Genomic DNA, 20,625 nt, shown 5'->3' with positions numbered 1-20,625 from the left:
GATTGCATATGCACATGCCAATTTTCTGATTTTTATTTATAAAGATTCTTTTTTTTTATATATATTTTTCTCATTTCACTTCACCAAATTAGACTATTTTGTGCAGATCCATCACATAAAATTCAGATGAAAAAAAAAAAATAACAGTTTGTAATGTAACAAAGAAAGGTAAAAAGCCAAGGGAGGTGAATACCTTTGCAAAAGGCACTGTGTGTGTATGTATGTATGTATGTATGTATGTATATATATATATATATATATATATATATATATATAAATTTACACACAGACAGACGTGTGCAGCATACTTCTATCTATTTGGGAACATGTTAAACAATGGACAAGCCTGAAGTGCGCAACAAAATTGCTGCTATACACACCCATGATTGGGTTGATGTAAGGAATATGTGCAGTGTAACTGGGAAACAGCCTCTGTCTTCGCTTAGGTGACCTAAGTGAATTTGTGGGATTCGCCAATCTCAATGAAACTGTATCCTATAAGGCACTTTGTATGGCTTGTAGGTTACAGCAATTGCTGAATTCTGACAAATATCTGTCACTAATAATGGTAGCGTTAGGATGCTGGATTAACAATAGGGGCTGATACGGAGGCAGCCGAGTGCTGCTGTAGCGTCTGCGACTTTATACTAATGCCGGTACAAAGTACTCCCCTTGTGTACAGCTGTGCGCCCCAATGTGCATGGAATGAGACGCCTACTTTTGAGTGTCTTTAGACCCACTAATACTGCTTGGTTCATCTTTAGACGCCTCCATCAGTTGAACCATTGTAATTTGTACCAGCCCTATGCTAGGTGCAGATTCTCTGGCTCAGTATGGTCTCCAATGTTAGCGCTGAGGCATCTTCTTTATACACGCTCATACGATGCAACATCCCTGTGCATCCGATTACCCTTGCACTGCCCAGCACCGCCTAATACATTTCTGAAACAGTGTGTCTGACTTAGCACTGCAACTCTGTGCTCTAATAGTCTGGACGCATGCACAATATAAAAACATTTTCTCCACTGTGTCCGACATCAGCAGTGCGAGCGTCTCTGAATACGGGCCAATGTGATCTGGGAGCACTACAGTGTGCTCAACACATTTGTGGTGCCAGCAATATTACATTACATTGCACTTCTTTTTAATGGCACCACCAGCATATCATATTTTATAGGCAGGGGCCCAACAAGTTAGTTGTCCTAGGTCCCCCACGAACCTTAATCCAGCCCTGGATGTGGATGTAGTGCCGCACAACCTGATTTGAGATTGCAGATAAAACCGTGATTGTGAGCACACTGGTACTGCAGTATGGACGTGCGGGCTGCATTCTGCAAAGTACATGGCTAGGTAGGCAGATGCGTCTGTAAGAAAGGGAAAATGTTTGTGTTTCACTAGCTCTAACTAGGAAGAGGAAAAAAGCCGGAAATCAATAGTAAATGTATTAGAAAAGCCGGAAATCATATTACATGTATTGAAATAGCCGGAAATCCATAGTAGATGTATTAGAAAAGCCGGAAATCATAGTAAATGTATTAGAAAAGCCGGAAATCATAGTAAATGTATTATAAAAGCCGGAAGTCCATAGTAAATGTATTAGAAAAGCTGGAAATCCATAGTAAATGTAGAATTTCCAGCTTTTTTAATGCACTTTTCTATGATTTCTGGCTTTTTCAATACATGTAATATGATTTCCGGCTTTTCTAATACATTTACTATGGATTTCCGGCTTTTTCAATACACTTTACATTGTTTCTGGCTTTTTCAATGCAGTTACTATGTTTCCGGCTTTTACCCACACCCCTCTAACTACTGTATATGTTTGTGTATGAAGAGCATACATTATATTGTTACTATTTGCATGCCATATTTATTTTTCTTTATTTACATTGCAGCTACATATTATGAAAGGTTTCAAAGAGGTTTATTTATTCACTGGCCTTACCTGTAAGCTCCAATGGGGCAGGGACTATGCTCTCTATTGCTGGAAAACAAGAACTCCTGTATGGCTAGAAATCCTTCTTAAAAATATCAATAGAGGTAATGTTACTTCGTAGGAGAACATGTAGTGTTGACCATTGGTTACACCTCTCCTTCATTCAAAAGAATAGGTTTTGCTTTGTAAAGTGAAGTAACTATTGTACAGTATTTGCGGCATGGTCTGGAGTAGCATGGTGTAGGCAGCATTTTACCAGCTCTCCCATGGATATCCTGATATTTATCCTGTTTTACGGGCAGATCCTCCATTGGTGTACATTAGTGGAGCATCTTCTCCTGCTCTCCTGGAGTGCTGTGGTGAGCTGTTTGTGTGATTTCCCCCCAGCTATTTCCCCTTTGTCTGTGTGGCGGGGTCGTCTGCCTCCCTCCTACCTGATGTTCCTGCATCCTTCTCTGGCTCCCATGGCTGATCTCTTCATGCACTTACCTGTGAGATGCCTCCGGATTGTCGACTACATCTAGTGGTGTCCTTTGAGTGAGTCCTGTGGTCTGTCTCATCTTCGGCTCCAATCTGCGGGTCCCTGTGTTTGGGGTGTGCTAGCTGCCGCCATCTTGACATCGGGCTTCATTTTGAGTGCTGCACTGGTCTTCTTGCTGCTCCGACGCTCCTGGGTTGCGGCTTTCCTCTCAGGTTGATTTTGCCTACTTTTGGGGTGCTTTTGTATACCTGCTGCCTCTGCTGTGGCTTTCTGCTGGTCTCAAAATCCTGAGGACATTTTCTGGTGCTGCCGGCTATTTTCCACTTATGTGATCTATACTTGCTCCTGATCTCCTCTGGCTGTTATCTGGTGCCATTCCAATTATTTATCCTGGTTTCTGGTCACCAGCTCCGCTCCTCGTTCCTGTGAGTTTTGTCTCTGGGTTGTCCATTACCATCATGGCTCCTCTTCAGCAGATCCTTCAGGCTATTAGGGACTCTGCCCAGAGACTTGTGGACAGTATTGGAGAGTTGCTAATGGATCTTTTCCCTGCAAGTCAACCAGATGAACCCCTGATCCCTGACTCTGACATCCTTTCCCCTCAAGTTCAAGATCAGTTACCCACTCTGGTGCTTCAGGTTCGATCCAAGGTTGTCTATCAACTTGTCTCCAGTCATCAAGATTCTACTCTAGCGAGCCTAAAAATTATTTTTCCATTTCCAGTATTCATGATGAAGCTCAGGGATATCTTGTGCAAATGTTTTTTTTGTGTGTACTCCTGGGTGATATGTGGCAGATTTTTTTTTTTTCTAATTTTTTTTTTCCTGCAGTTGGCTGAAGCCTGGCCCAATTAGACCTTTGGAATTTATATATTTGTCATAATGTTTTATATGCCAATTTATTTGTTTCCTACACTGTTATAATTTTATATATCATGTTTTCTTTACTTTTTATTTTATTTGTCTGTATAGGTCTGATTGGGAGAAACTCCATATTTCTTTTAAACGTGGGAGCTGGGCTGGCCATGTTTTTGGCCATTTTTGTTAGTTGCCCCTGTCGACTGTGATCTTTACATCCTTACATCAGGAGTGGGTGGAAAGGGTTCTTATTTAGTTAGATTTAGTTAGGTGGGTAATTTAGAGTAAGTGTATTTAAGGGTGGGATGCAGATATGCCTTGGTTGGGGTTAGGTTATACAGGTTGGGGGGGTTATGGGGAGTTTTGTTTTGGGTGTTTCTATTTTCTTTTTGTATATTTGTTTCATTTATAGGTAGGGATGGGCTGTGTGGGATGGAGGGGGTTATAGGAGGCAATATTTTAGAGTATACATATTTATGGTGGGTGTATACATTTTGTACTTGTTATAATTTTATTTCATGCACATTGTATGAACCCCATTGCTGTTTTGATTTCTTTCTCTATGCGCACCCAACTGGCGCCTTCAGGTGTTACTTGATCATCTGTCATTGTTGTGGGGTATATCTTGGAAGGCATCTGTGTGAATTACCGCCGGACTTAAGCCTGGCGGATGAAATACCGACGCTGGAAGGCCGGCACAGACCCCGACAGAGGTAAGTAAGACCCCTAACCCATCCCTAACCCTCCCTTAGGGGTGCCAAACCCTAACCTCCCCCAAAGGAGGTCTAAACCTACTTCCCCCGCCACCCCCCCCCCCCCAATCCCCGCACCCTAAACCTAACCCTCCCCGGGGGGTGCCTAAACCTAACTTCCCCCCCCGGGGTGCCTCACACTATCTCCCCACCCCCCTGGCCTCACCTCAACCCTCCCGGGGGGGGGGGGGGGGGAGTGCCTAACCCTAAAACCCCCCGGGAGTCCCTACATGTACAACCACGCCGCGGCTATCATCTCCCGATGCTCTGCTTACCTACGTTCGGTATGCCGGGCGTCGTGATTTCAGCGTGGGGCTAGTGATAGGTATCGGTATTTAGATGCCTATCAGTCCCATGCCGGGATATCACTCTCTGGAAGCCGGCGGTCGGCATTTCGACCGCCGGCTTCCTGATTACATTCCATTTTGTAAGTATTTATCCTGTAGATATGGTTATTTTTATTTTCTTATATCCGATGTCCCATTGGCTTCTCTTTTCTATTGTTATCTGATTGCTTTGATATACATGTGCCTCTGCAAGCTGTTTCTTATGTCTGTCATCCTTATATTATGTCTGTTTTCCATACCTGTGATCTAAAAAAAAAAAAAATAACTATTCTACAGTTTTCCATTGAATATTTGGCCATCAAGAGCCTTGTTCTTTTGGAATATATGATTAATATGGGTTCCGGATATAAGGTTGACAGTAAAAAGGTCGACAAGCAATAGCTTGACACCAGATGTTCGACGATCAATAGGTCAACAGTGACTGTATGTTGACACACAAAATGTTGACACAGGTCAACAGGTACAAAATGTCAACACGGGACTGGTCAACACAAAAAAAATGGTCAACTCATGTTTTTTCTTTTTGTTAGGGTTGGGCACTTACCCGGAGGGTTAGGGTTGGGCACTTACTCGGAGGGTTAGGGTTGGGCACTTACCCGGAGGGTTAGGGTTAGGGTTGGGCACTTAACCGGAGGGTTAGGGTTGGGCACTTAACCGGAGGGTTAGGGTTTTGGCACTAAGGAGAGGGTTAGGGTGAAGTTAGGGTTAGGAAAAAAATAAAAATAAAATGTCGACCATTTTTGTGTCTACCATATCCATGTCGGCTTTTTGACCTTGTTGATCTTCATCCATGTTGACCTTTTGTATCTGTCGACCTGTACACTGTCAACCTTTTTATTGTTGATTTAGTGAATCACACCCAGTAGATACAAGTTGCTGAACCAATATGACTACATCATTGCGCACATTAGAAATCCGTATGGGACTTGCCCCCCTAAAAGGCATATTTGTATTAAGATAAAGTGGAAAAAAAAAAACCCTTACCTTTACCGTACTATTGATGTGACATTTTCCACAGCACTGTAGAGGAAATATACTATGTGGCACCTTTACAGTAAAAGATTTGTGGTGCTGGTGTTCCTAGCCTTTCCACATACAGGTTCGCTGGGAGGGGGGAGTTGAGGGGACTTTGGGTGACATTAAGTAGCATAATTTAAAAGGTTTTGACTTCTTTTTTTAATTTATTGTCTTAGAGACATTACATATTATGCATACAAATAATTTGCAGGCCACAGATTTGTCTGTGTGACTTTCATCTGTTATGGAATCACATCATTAGAAACTTTTTCTTTCTTCTTTCCTGGCGCCTCAGTCGAGCTCTCGGTGAAGAGCTGTTGGCATATAAATAAGATTCATCATTCTGCACTGAACATAATGTTTCTAGATTGCTAATGCATCATATCACTGGCTCATTGTAATCCCACCAAAGCAACATGCCTTATTTCTGTACAGGAATTCGTCATTAAACCTTGTTAACTTGAGAATGCCTTTACACTGGACATAGCCGCCATAGCTATGTGCATTGCAGGCAATCCGGTATCTTGGCGGGGAGCTTGGTGAATTAGGTTCATGTAGTCCACAGCTAGCGGTGCACTTTGTTTTGTGTCGCTGCGTTCCTCAGCGATACCTATTTGGGTACCAGCAGTGTTTAGCAATTCTCATGGGCATCCTTGTTTAACTCTTTATATGGAAGTTTTGCTCTCTCAAGCAACATGAATTTCATATTACATTTTATGGAATTATGTTTTCAGTAGTTGCTGGACTGGATCCATCAAAGATTCCAGCTTGGCTAGTTTGTCGGTAGCTAATGCCATCTCACATAGCATTTGTTACTGGCGGAAAGCTTTGCTCTCCAGTGCTTGGTAACTTGCCTAGTCTATGGGGATGGCAGTAAGTGCCGGTAAGTAGGTCAAGGCCAGAGAAATCTGCCTTTACAGCTTTGTTCAATTTATCAAAGGGCTTAAGGAGCCTTTTTTCCCATCAGTTTCGACAGGAAAATACGCTCGCTTGACTAATAGAAGCGGTAGTACCAGAAGGGAAAGCTGCTATAGTGATGCTGGCTTCAGGAGTGATTTGTAAGTCAGGCAATCCTGTAGTATAATGTAGCTATACATTTTGTTACATGTAATTAGGTTGGTAAAATAAACTTGGTGTTCGCTTAGTGTAGTAGATACAGTATTCATTACAACTAATGTTGAAGTAAATATTCTTGAACTGTATAGATGCATGTTCTTGGTGCTTGCTCTGTCTGTGCGTCTGGTTTCTTCAGCATTAGAATTGAGTCAGACGTGATTATTACAGAGGGATAGTGTTTGTTGTCATAGACACCACAGATTTCTGTTCGCTACATTCTCATTTGTCAGCTAAATAGCCCTAGCTACTAGCGTGATACATAGGCTATAATTATATACAGTATAACAGGAATTTCTATCTGGAGTCTTTAAAATGCAAGCAGAGATGCTCTGTTGTGATGTTGACAGGCACAATCGACATTCTTGGAATGTTGACGTGAAATATTGACAATGTCAACATCAGGGTTAGGCTGGGGGGGTTAGATTTAGGGGTAGGGGTTAGGGATAGCAGAAGAATACTTACCAGAACGCTGGTGGATCACTAGTCTGACCCGGAAGTGATGGTCACATGACTCTCTGATCACAAGCCACGCTGCAGCCGTAAAGAGCAGGTAGGTGACCGCTGGGCCACCAGGGACAATATGTCGACAATGTAACATGTTGACATTTCATCAGTCTACATGATGAATGTCGACATGGCCATTGTAGACAGTATGGCCATGTCGACATTCTCATGTCGACATGGCATACCACACCTGTATAAACCAACTTGTGCCCACTGCTGCTTATTTTCTGTGGTCTTTTTTTCTGTATGCTGACATAGATAAAAGTTGTGAATAAAACATTTGTGGTGAATACATCATCTTTACTGACCCAGCTCTGTGCTCCTAATTGTATTTGTAATATAAAAAAAAAAAAAAATATATATATATATATATATATATAACAATATTGCAAAACGTTTTAATGTAATTTCAAATCATTTCCTGTTCAGATGGAGCATTTATTTGTAGTGCTCCAAGGTCTGCCAAGACAATCATTAGCATGAGCTATTCACTCAGCCTGGTTGTAATGTAATTGTATTGTATTGAAACTATTTCTCTTCAATAAATATTAGTTTCTAGAACCCAGAGAATAAGATTGTGTAGCGGGATTTTATTCACAATACAGATTAAGAGAATTGTGCTGCACAGCTGGTCAATGCTAATAAAATAGAAACATTTTAAGGGATACGTCTTGAAATCCAGAGAATATCTCTAGATTAGAAGCTAGGGAACATTACCAGCTGCATGTAAGTTGTTTTTTCTATTTTTATTTTATTTTTGTCAGCCTAACAGGCTCAGCATATCACTGCAGGGAGGAACTTCATACCAATCATCCTGATAATGGAGGTAATGATTTCTTATGCTGTAAATATTCCATAAAGCATCTAGACATGGTTGTGATGGCTTACATGGAAGCAGCCATATTGTTTACTTGGTTAAAGTACAATATAATCCATAAGCATTTTAAGAGCATGTATCGAATGCTGGCCATACAAGTAAAGTGCTAATTGCAATGACTGATATTTAAAGTGTGTCTCACATGCTCATCAGCCACTGTATGGAGAGTTGTTGATTTTATATGTTTGCTTCATTTTCTAACAACCTGATCAAATCCAGTCTGTTAGGAGTTCTATAAATTAGTTCGGATCTACAGAGTGCATCAGTCTAGTCTACGATTACAAAATTAGCTGAACAAATGTATCTATCGTTAGGTAATGGTCTGCCAATTATAGGTGCACTGTAGTCTGTTTGGTTTCTATGGGAGTGAATGTGTATGCGCTAGAAAGGTCACCTGGCTCTTTGTAACAAAGGAGTGATGATTGCAGGTACTGGTACTTAAGGGGTGAGTTTAGTGCACACTGCTATGGGGTGCAGGAAAACATATCAGTGCTACTATTTATGCTGACGTGTCTAATAAAATGGTGACACATCAGCATAAAATTTTGAACAAGAATGTTAAGTGTGAACATTAACTAGTATATGGAACTGCTGTTTGTGGAAAGGAGAATATATGAAGGGGTGTGGTATGAAAAGTGGACAATCTGAATGTTGACCTTCAAAAAAGGATGACCTGGTTAAAATGTCACAATTCAACGTGTCAACGCCAGAATGTCGACATACTGATTTATTTTATTTTTTTCTGTAGCTTATTTTAGCCTAAACCTAATCTGAAAAATAAGTAGAAAAGGGTTGACATTCTGGTGCCAACATTTTGAATGGCGACAATTTGGTCGTCAACCTAAAGTCCATGTTGACGATCAGAACCTGTCAACATTGTGAATGTCTACATTGTGACCAAATCCCATATGAAGTAATACGTGGAAGAGTAGGAGACAGCCTATCTGCAGGAGATAAAGATGTGGCTGAATATAGGGGTATTAATATAAATAGTGATGCAGGTGGATGTTCGATGAGAATGTTTCTGTGTATTAGACAGGAACATACACCCATGAGCCAAAAAGTTATGACCACTCCCATAACAATGCCGCGTGTTGAGGTCAGGGATATATTAGTCAGCCGACATTACTGTAGTGGACATGTTGAATGCAGACGATATGGGGAGCTATAATTGACTTTGATAAGAGCCAAATTGTTACAGCTAGGGGACTGGGAATTGTTACAGCTAGGGGACTGGGAATTGTTACAGCTAGGGGACTGGGAATTGTTACAGCTAGGGGACTGGGAATTGTTACAGCATGATGACTGAGATGGTGTCAGGTTGCCCTCATAGGGACATATATCAAGCTTTTTGTCCCCCGTCTGTATGTGGAAATGTGCTGGGCCTGTATAATAAATATAAGTAATAACAATATTAAGTAAATCACGTTACATAGGTGCTCCACAATTAGTTCACATGTGAACAATGCACATGTCATAAGTACTGAAGCCATGTAACGTGTGTCACTCTCATCTCATGTTAACACCCCAGGAGTCACAGCATGCTTTCCTCTCCTGGCGGTATATTTACTAAAGTGCGGGTTTTAGAAGTGCATTTGATTCTACTTATCTTCTAGAAGGTGCTACATAAATAAGTAGAATCCGATTGGTTGCTATGGGCAACAACTCCACTTCTAAAAACCTGCACTTTAGTAAATATACCCCCTGGACTCCTGAATCCTACTTTGTACATAGAACACACTTTAAACAACCTGATGCGCACACACAGAACATACAGCAAACCTAGAACGAACATACAAGCTTTCATCCACTCCCTCTTCATCTTCTGCAATGGCCTCCTGTCTGGCATTCCCCTGCCCTAGCAACCATCCCTACAATTCATCTTCAATTCTGTAGCAAGGCTGGTCATCCTCTCCACATCTTCCACACCACTTTGCTAATCCCCTTCACTGGTCTCATGTGTCCTCCATAACCTAATTCAAGTTCCTCACCTTTACCTACAAAACCTTCAACAACACAACCCCTTCATATGTATCAAATCTCATGTCAAGATACTCTCCCTCATAGAACTTACCTGACCTACTCCTCTGGTTACCAAGTGTTACTTGCCTAAAATATCTGTTGACGCTATTCAGGCTTAATCAGCCTTAGACATCCTTTAAGTGTTTAAACACTCTCTGAAAACCCATCCTTTATTAGGGCTTACTCTGCACCTATCTGTACTACCCACACTAATAATACACTCCCTCACTCTATAGACTCAGATCCTTCAGTCTTCAATTCATAATGATCAAAAGGATTTTGTTTTGTGCAAACAGAAGTTGGTAATCTCAGCAAGAACAATTGGGGGGGGGTTTAACCCTGGACAGGCAAATGACTAATTCGGTAGTACCCACTACTCAGATTGTGTGCTATTATTTAGTTTTTAATTGATTCATTTTATTAGATCAGTACACACTGTGCTGACATCCTAGTGTAAAATTAATTACATGACCTCAGAAGTGGGGATGGTCATCCAATATCAATATATTGATTTTTTGGTATGATATTTGAATATTTTATCTATACAAGAAATCGGATATTGGTTGTATCGACTATTATTTGACCCCAAGCAAATTGTAAAGTGCGTGTGAGGGGGAGAGCGTTGTTTGGTAGGATGTCTGTGTACATTTATCCTTAGAAACATTGGTAAACCAGTATATTACTGCACCATAAACAAGTGGACGAGTAAAATGTTTGATTTTCATTGCTGTGGTCTCCAGGAGCACCGGATGCCTGGAATGCAGGTCTTTACATACATCCACTAAACACAATGAAGATGAACTCTGAAGGAAAGACAGCTGCTCTTAAAAGCATTCTAGTCTTTCTATGCCAAAACAGCCTTGAAACAAACCATTAATATAACAGCATATTAGCTAATGGAGTTCCTTTCTTACAGATGCTGGTCTCCTATGCCCATGCACGGTTGCTATCAGTAACCCAAAAGATTGATCTTTTTCTGTCTATTATCTGTGCATATCGATATTCTGTTATTGATATGGACCCCATAATTGTCCATCGCTATTCAGAATATAATTGACAAACAAAAACAGCAGAACTGTTACAGAACTTGCATCGTACTTGCCTCCTCTCCCAGAACATCCGGGAGACTCCCAAATCACGGGGTAGCTCTCTCGGACACCTGGATAAGCGGTGGGCTGCACACAGTGTAATGGTTAGCATTACTGCCTCACAGCACTGAGGTCATGGGTTCCCTTACCACTACCGCCCTAACTGTGTGGAGTTTGTATATTCTCCCTGTGCTTGCGTGGGTTTCCTCTGGGTACTCTGGTTTCATCCCACACTCCAAAAATATACTGGTAGGTTAATTAGCTCCCAACAAAAATTAACCCTAGTGTGTGTGTGTGTGAGCATGTGGTAGGGAATATAGATTGTAAGCTCCACTGGGACAGGGACAGATGTGAATGGACAAATATTCTCTGTAAAGCGCTGCGGAATATGTGTGCGCTATATAAATAACTGGTAATAAATAGTTAGTCTCCCTGAGGCTGCTGGCAGCTGCCCACTTTCTCTCCGGAGAGCGTATAACCTGATTCCCATTGAAACTGCGTCATCATGGCCCGCCCCTATGATGACACAAGCGCAACATCACGCTCCTCACACCGCCCACTTTACATGATCCCAACCGCACTGTCGACTTGGCAGGCCAAAATTGAGTTGCTATGCCTTACATACTTGAACAGTGCTCAGACTTCCCTATACTGCCACCTACTGTTACTAAGTAGTACACACAATATCCAGTCATTTCTTTTTCATCCATCTGGGGGATGCCAATGCTTCTGGGTTAAGCGTAGTGAGATGTGGAGTTGGGCACTAACTAATTAAAACTTTCTCCCACCCCCTATATAACTCCTCCCCTTCCACCATAACCTCAGTCTAGTTTATAGTGCCTTTGAGTAAGGCACTATCTAGGTCCTAGCTTTTAGTTAGCTTTAATTTCTTTATTTTGTGGTTTGGTTTGGGTGCTTAGTTCCTGGCCACTGTCAACAAGCACTAGCAAGGCGCATGTTAGATAGAATAGAGGTTTGTGTAAACCCTGTTTCCCACTCTAAAGACGGCCCCTGGGAGAGTCACCAAACGACATAGTCCGTGTCTCTCTCCATACCAGACACACATCTGAGGGGGCCGCTGGCAAAGGAAAAGCTTTATATATTGTATGTAAAAGACCTTGTTGCCGTATTTACTGCCTCCCAGCATGCCGCTTTTAAGCAGAGCGGCCGGGCATGTTATTACTTACGGGGCTGCAGCTGTAGGGCTGGCGTGTCTCACAGCTCCCCGGGCTTCCACAGCACCCGCCGCTTTCAAACCCCGACGGTCCTCCTGTAGGACTACCGGCTGGGATTACAGAGCAGCAACGTTCTGCCGGCTTTGTGGGAGAGAGAGACTTGTGGAATGCCCCCAGGACACGGCGCCAATGCACCGTTTGTGCCTTTATCAGTATGTGCCGCAGTATCATTGCAGGTCTCCGGATGGAAACACCGGACGATAGGAAGATGTTGGTCATCCTGAATGAAGCAGGATGCCAATGACTGGCCTGGCCACATGTCCCCCAGGTATGAGTATCAGCAGCTCACGCGGCTTTAGAGTCACACACAAACGGCGGTTGAGAGCTGCTGGAGTTCTGCTTGTAGGAGACTCGCTGCAGATTACAGGAGGATGGCTGTATATTAACAGATAAGCAGTTTAACTGGGATTATTACTTTTGGGTAGTAACCTGGTGATATATCTGGGGCTTATAATATTGTGATGTAAGTATATATGAGTGTATGAGTGTGTGTGCGTGTGTGTATATATATATATATATATATGTGTGTGTGTGTGTATATATATATATATATATATATATGTGTGTGTGTGTATATATATATATATATATATATATGTGTGTGTGTGTGTGTGTGTGTGTGTGTGTGTGTGTGTGTGTGTATATATATATATATATATATTATTTATTTTTATTTTTTTGGGGTCTTTTTCGAAATCTTTAATTACATATCAAACATCAGGATATGTAATTAAAGACTTTCAGAGTCCCTGAGTGCTGCACCTACTCGATAAGTATGAATTTTCCTATGCGGGCACCAAGTCATAGTGTTTAAGTACCTGGATGTATATATTCTATGCCCTTTTACTGCACTTAATCTCAGGAATTTAGGCAGTAACATACAGGGGTATACTAAAGTTTTTGTTTGCCCTTTGGGGTTTTTTTTTTTTTTTTTGCAAGTGACTATGGACTTCAAGGAGTCCGTTTTTTTTTTTTTTTGCATTTAACAGATCGGTGAATTAGTCTTATTTAGACCCCCATCCCCCCACCCCTTTTTTTTTTTTTTCAATTTAAGCAGTTTTACACATTTTCCAGAGGAATTTAGGTAGCTCTATGTATTGGTTAGACTTGTCTTTCTCTCAGTATGGATAAGCCAGACAAGGATTCCAAAAAACTGTGATCACTCACTTTTTATACTTGCACAAAATGTGAGAAAAAATTGGCAAAAGTTATGGACCCAGGGTCACTCTGTGGTGGATGTTCATAGGGGGATTCATCACCGGGAGGTTTGGCTGAACAGTCGGTGATGCCTGATTGGGCCAGGTCTATGGTTGAGGCCATAGGTGAATTATGTCACTCTCCAGCAAATTATGATACCCTGTGCTCAAGCTCTCCTACATTGCCTGAGCCCTCGGTAGATCCCAGATGGGCACAGGATATGGGACGATGTCTAGCTCAAATGGCAACGTCCCTAAATAAAATGGTAACGTCAGCAGGGGCCACAGCCGCTAAGAGTAGTTCAGGCCATTCCTCAGTCGATTTTTCTGGAAAAGAGTCTTCAGCTACCTTTTACCAGGAAGAAGGGGAATTGGATTATGATTGGGAAAACGCCTCAAACTGGAAGGGTGACCCATTCTGATTCAGGAGTTTCTATGTTGATGGATGCGGTCAAGGAGACCTTGCATATACAGGAAACGGCTGTTCCAGTAACTAGTTAATTTTCTTTAAACATGAGAAGAAACATGTATGTTTTCCCAGAATTTTCATATTTTGAGGAAATATTAAAAGAAGCCTGGTTAAAACATTATTCCAAATTTCATATTCCGAAAAAAATGCAAGTATCTCTTTATCCCTTTTCGGAAGAGGATACCAAGCTTTGGGAAATTCCACCCATGGTGGATGCTCCTATTGCTAGATTGGTCAGGAATACTGTTATTCCCACAACACAGTCTGTAACTCCTGAAGATCCTATGGATAGGAAGAATGAGGCTGTACTTAAATCTATATTCACTTTGTCAGGAGTCTCGCTGCGCCTAATTCTGGCGAGTGCCTGAGTTATAAAGGTTATCAGTCCCTGGATAAACCATGATTACTGGATTTCAATCAGAGGATTTGTCTGAAGCTAGTTCTTTAGCTGATCAAATTTTGCCAGCTTTAACCTATATAGGTGATTCTTTAATAGATTCTATTCAGGTACAGTCTCATATTTCGACTTTGGCCATTTCCGCCAAAAACATGGAAGCCAGACATAGAGTCCAAGAATGCTTTAGAGGCATTGCCTTTTGAAGGAGGGTCTTTGTTTGGTCCAGATTTCACTAAAATTATTTCTCAGGTCACAGTAGGCAAAAGTCCTTACCTTCCTGCAACAGAACCAAAATCCTTTAGGTTTCGTTCTTTTCGGACTTAAGGCAGGGGAAGCTTTCAGGCCTTCCGGAGTGTACCAAGGGGTCCCTGGAGAGGGACCTTTAGGGGACGTGCTGTCCCCGGCACTAGTCGCCCTGCAATCCACATGACTGTCAAGGGACTGGGATCTGTTCTCTGGTGGGAGGCCGCTTACTCAAAATGCCTTTAAAGCATGCTAGGACTCTGTCTGTCGGATTTTTGGGTAAATCAACTAGTAACCAGGGGTTACATTTTAGATTTGGAGGGTCCTGTTCCTTAAAGATTCTTTTCCACTCCTCTCCCTGGGGATGGTTGCAGAAAGACAGCTCTCATACAGACAATTTCTGTGCTTTTTGATTCTGGAGTAGTAATTCTGGTTCCGGCAAGGCCTGGGGTTCTACTCCAGTCTTTTCTTGTTAGATAAACCAGACGGGTCATTTCGTCCCATACTCAACCTCAGGGGTTTAAATGATTATCTCCATTTGGAAAAATTCAAGATGGAGTCCATAAGGTCAGTCATTTGTTCCATGGAGGAAGAGAAATTTGTGGCCTCCATAGAAAATCAAAGATGCCTACCTCCATATTCCTATATGGAGGGGTCATCAACCTCTTCTGCGGTTTGCAGTGGGGCATTGGCATTTTCAGTTCCAGGCTCTGCCATTTGGTTTGGCCATCGCTTCCAGAGTCTTTACAAAGTTTATGGCACACATGATCTCCCTACTCAGGAGTGTGGGGATAAATGTGTTGGCTTATCTGGACAATTTGTTGCTAAAGGCACCCTCAATAGCCCTATTGCAACAACATATTCAGATTACCTTAGGCATGCTCCAGAGATTCGTCTGGATCATAATTTTTCCCAAATCAAAATTAATTCCATCTCCGAGGATGGTATTTTGTGGGGAAATTGGCCTCCATTCCTGAAGTTCAAATCTTCTTGCAGGGCGTTCTTCGCATGCAGCCTCCTTATGTCCCACTGGCTCCTCCTTGGGACTTGATTTTAGTTTTGGAGACACTTCAAAGGGCACCATTTGAGCCTTTGGAATCTGTATAATTGTGATATCTCACTTTGAAGGTTGTTTTCCTTTTGGCCATTGCCTCGGTGCATTTACTTGGAGTGTACTTCATTTTTAAGGCGTACAGATTCTTTCTTGGTGTTGATTGATGCACCAAAAAAGAGGTTGGCCAGCCTTAAAAGGATCCATCGCATCGCTAGATTGGCCACTTTTGCCAAGTGTGACTGTTTCGGCCTCAATTCTGACACACTCGACTTGTGCTGTCGGGGCTTCTTGGGCTGTACGGCATGATGTCCCAGAAGTAATGGCATCCCCCAGATGGATTTTACTCACCATAAAATCTCTTCCTTGGAGTCCATCTGGGGGATGCCGGGATCCCTCCCTTGTTTGGTTTCATACTAGTTACCTGTTGGTTTCTGGATTCTCAGTCCGTCGTGGGTTTTTCTCCGGCTTTGTTAAACATAGACTGAAGTTCTGGTTTGGTTATATAGGGGGTGGGAGAAAGTTTTAATTAGTTAGTGCTTGACTCCACACCTCATTACGTATATAACCCAGAAGTAATGGCATCCCCCAGATGGACTCCAAGGAAGAGATTTTATTGTGAGTAAAATCTAATTTTTACTCCAGAAAAGAGAGCAGTAACAAAGCGGGCAGATGTAAGTGATATAAAAGAATTGACATAAAAAAACAGTGTATAAGTATAGAAAGTCAGGAAAAGGAGGTCAGCGGTAAAACGAACGACAGACGTAGGATGGCTAAAATGGCTAAGAGCAATGTCGCACAAGATTTTTCTACTGCATTTACTTCTCTGGGTTTTTGTTTACTAATTGATGCATTCGTCTTTAAATAAAGATTTGTCTACTATAACTGCCATTAAAAGGCTGCAAGCAGTGTTCAGGGCCCACAGCATAACCGCTGACTGAATAGCGTGCTTTACTGAAGTCTGTTATTTCTCCTACTTATGTCACATGCACAAGCCATTAACCCATTAACTGAAAAAAATACCGGGATTTTATGCTGAATATTTTAGGTAAGGTGTTTGTACTGCGTGAAAAGTGCATGTATGACACCACCAATATAGCCAATAGATGAGCTTTAGTGTACATGAAGCTGGATTCAGGAAATGAGCTTTTCATTAGGGTGAATTGGAAGGGAAAATGGGTGACAAAAAGCAAGAAAGAGAAGTGTTATTAGTGTTAAGGGAAAGAAGAAAGATGAAAGTGAGTAGAGAAAATGAATGTGGATGATATAATGGCTAAGATTGATACTCTCTCTCTCTCCCCTCTATGTAGCATTCATGGTTCTTGATAAAAAAGAGCAGAAAAGTCTAACACTAGAGCACCCGCCAAACAACCACAAGAAGAACTACTCTTTCACAAATGATGAAGTGAAGTACATTGACCGAGAGAACCAGAGGTTGCTGAAAGAATTGTCCAGACAATCAAAACCTAAAAGCCAGAGTTTAACTCCTAAGAAACTGAGCCCCACCCCCAACCGACTATACCACAGCGCACTTAATCGGCAGAGGGAGCAGCAACGCATCGAAAGGGAAAACCTGGTAAGAACATTTTGCATGGCAGTCATGTTTATATAATTACAATTGGGAAATAATACCACATTAAGACTAGGGGCCAAATTTACTGAGTGTCGGTTTACAAGCGGTTTAGAATCAGATGGGACCGGACGAGTTTTAAAGTAAAAATACAGCAATTACTAGAGGTCTGTTTGGCCTTGTAAACAGAACTTGCCATCTATACCCGTCTGTATCTAAACCTCTATCCTACCGCAAAGCCAATAAAACTCTGCCGCCAAACCCACCGCAAAACAGACTTGTTTTAAGAGATCGATGGGATATTTTGAATAACTTTTTTGGCAAAAGTACAAATCATGGCATTTGTACTTTTAGATAAATCTCCACTTTGGTCTCATTTGTTTGTTTTAAATCAACTTTTGAAACCTAAAGGTGGGTACACTCTAAACGATGTGTCTACCCAGCGATATCGTCAGCGGTGGGACTCGGCGGGGATGCAGGCATCAGTAAGGGCATGCACACTTGATACCTGCAATGATAAACGACGACAGGGGTGGAGCGGGGCCATGCTGCATTCTGCAGCATAGCATCACTAACAATATCCCCAGAATGTACTGCAAGTACAAGCGACTGGGGATATCATTAACAATATGGTGCGTACACACTAGACTATTAAACAAAATTGTCATAACGATGTGTCATTATCAGCAATGTTGTTTAAAAAATAGTTTAGTGTGTACGCACCTTAAGATGTAATGCAAAAGGTTTTGTGAAGAGGAGAGGTTTTCTTCTATGAGCGCTTTCATGAAACCTATACATGTTTGCTCTTTATCTGATGGTATTGTCATGAACTATAACATATACTGTTGTGATGGAGGCCTGTACATCCCCAGATGTAGCTTTTGAGTCTGTTTTCTCTGAACATCACATGGTTTGATCGTTGGATGAATTTGCTTGGGCACACGCTTGGGAGTATTGTCACCTATCTTCTCACTTAAATGAATAGACCTCATTGTTTGGAAATGGGCGTATAGCCCCGATTGGGATCACTTGTCCTGTTTGAGAAACATACAGTTTGAAAGCTTTTGTAATGGTTTCTGAAACACTTCTATACATATAACAGTACTGAATATGGTCCTTTCAAGATGCATGGCCGATCACATGATAGCCTTTGGTATGGGTGCAGTCTATAATTGTGAGTTGGGAGCTCTGTTCTCTCGCTCTCTCCCCCTCTCCCTCCAATTTTCTTTTACATCATGTGGACTGCATGTGCATTGTTAACCTGGGAAGAGGTGGCAGTGTGATGCTCCAGGCAATATTCTACTGGGAAACCTTGGGTCCTGGCATTCATGTGGATGTTACTTTGACATGTACCTCCTATCTAAACATTGTTGCAGACCAAGTACACCCATTCATGGCAACGGTGTTCATTGATGGCAGTGACTGCTTTCAGCAGGATAATGCGCCCTGCCACAATGCAAACATTTTTCAGAAATGGTTTGAGGAACATGACAGAGTTTAAGGTGTTGACTTTACCCCAAATTCCCCAGTTCTCAATCCGATAGAGCATCTGTAGGATGTGCTGGAAAAACTAGTCCGAGCCATGGAAGCCCGACCTCGCAGCTTACAGACTTATGCTGCTAACGTCCTGGTGCCAGATACCGGGTACATCAGCTAGTATGTGTTTCTTGGTCAGGGTCGATATGGCTTCCCAGGGAGGCAATTGGGTGTAGGTGGTACTTGGATGACCGGACACAAATGGCTAAGCTTTTTCTGTCCCAGAATGCTTCGGTCCTTCCCCCTATTCCCCGCCCACAGCCTAAAGGCAACTCATTTGCGTTGGTGTCCGGCAGGAGCTGGATCACCATTATACCATTATACAGTGGGGCTGCTTTTAAGCAGCCCAAGCTTTGTTATGATTTATTTTGTTATTTTTATTCATTATAACAGAGCAAGCAGTGCTATACAGTTCTCTGGACATCTGCACTGCTGCTCCATCACTCCTCTGCGGCACCGTGACTCCAGCCATAGGCTTGGTACTCTGCGGGGCTTCGGGGGGGACCTAGCTAGCAGGGCTCCTGGGACTCAAGGGGACAGGTAAGGCAGGTTTCCGCTCGTGGGAACCCGTGTCTATGCGCAGTCTTGCCTCCGGTCTCCCTCACGCTGATGCAGACACTGGTTCATTCGGGACTCCACTAGACCAGCAGGGCATAACTTTTACTGGAGCAGGGGATAGCTGAGGCCAGGGACCCAATGTCAGCATAGTGGAGACGGTCCTCTCCCTGCGGCCCCTCACCCAGCTCAGGGCGCCATTACACTGCAGTCTTGCTGTCCCTGAGCTGCTACTCCCTCACCCTCCACCCCCTCAAGAGACACGACGCTCATATTCTGCAACAGCCACAGGTCTCCGGGAACGCTGGGTCCAGTCTCCCTGTATACCTCTCCTAGGAGCTAGTTTATACAGCGCTATTTCCTGCCAGCCACTGCGGTCTGTGTAGTTGATTTTAGTGCTCACTGCAGTGTATGTGACTTGTGCTAGCGCTACTGTCTGTTTATTTTTCTCAACTGTCAGCTAAAGCTGCAAACACACGGTACGATCTGTACCACCAACGGCTTCAAAGATATCGTTCAAAGATATAGTTTAAAGATATCTTTCAGTGAGTCATCCTGCCACATCTCCGAACAGGCAAAGTTGACGATATCGTCCCAGTTGGCCGGCATGCATGGACGATGAAAGAAATAGTCATCGTTTATGCAGGACGCTCATCGTTGGTCGATCGTTCACTGCATAAAAATGAACGATATCATTATCGTTCAGGAAAATTGTCTCGTGTGTATGCAGCATTATACCTTTCCCTTTCTTTAACTATAACCCTGTAATACTGAGGTATAGGGGGGTTCAGTGTACCTCACACCTACTTGTATTTGTGAGGACTGTCACCTACTGTATATCTGTGTTGCTCACTGCATTGTGCCAGATTGTGTGCTATACTATCCTTGCAGCTATTTCTAACAAGAGTAACAAGCAGGCTACTGCTCCTACTCTGCTTTCTTGTAAATCCTGTTTAGCAGGTTTTAGCTTCAGAAGATCTCATTCTACCATTCATGGTCTATGTGCATCTTGTTATACGGCACCTGGCCCATCGGCCCCTGCAGCCTCTCCTCAGGAACCCCCCTGGGCTTCTTTTTCACAGGTGCTGGCAAAAATTGCGGACCACCTAGCGGTCCCTGTGGTAGCTCCCCCTATGGGATGGCTGCAACAGGTACTCTCTGCAAATACAGTGCCTCCTTTGCCTCCTCCATGGGTAGATGTACTTTCTACATCAGTGCAGAGTCTGGCGGCTACCTCTACAGCCTTTTAACAAATGTTGCAAAAGGAGAGACCCTTACCTAGTAAAACTACTAAGCGTGATGGGTTATCCCAGTCCACCCAGCTATCAGATTCTGAGTTATCATCTGGGGAGGCAGAAGATGCAGACCTCTCTCAC

General features: G+C 42.6%; 1 protein-coding gene across 2 annotated transcripts in view; it reads left to right on the top strand.

Moving 5' to 3' along the window:
- Positions 1-20,625, top strand: part of CFAP97 (cilia and flagella associated protein 97) — an 80,644-nt gene that overhangs the window by 13,664 nt on the left and 46,355 nt on the right. For both annotated transcript variants that reach the window (XM_088447007.1, XM_088447008.1), the window contains exon 4: positions 16,899-17,164. In XM_088447007.1, coding sequence (XP_088303133.1) covers positions 16,899-17,164 — 266 coding nt within the window. The remainder of the gene's footprint in view (positions 1-16,898; positions 17,165-20,625) is intronic.

Source organism: Taudactylus pleione, unplaced genomic scaffold (assembly GCF_031769625.1).
Source record: "Taudactylus pleione unplaced genomic scaffold, aTauple2 ptg000408l, whole genome shotgun sequence".
Lineage (NCBI taxonomy): Eukaryota > Metazoa > Chordata > Amphibia > Anura > Myobatrachidae > Taudactylus > Taudactylus pleione.
This window is presented reverse-complemented; position numbering and strand designations above follow the sequence as displayed.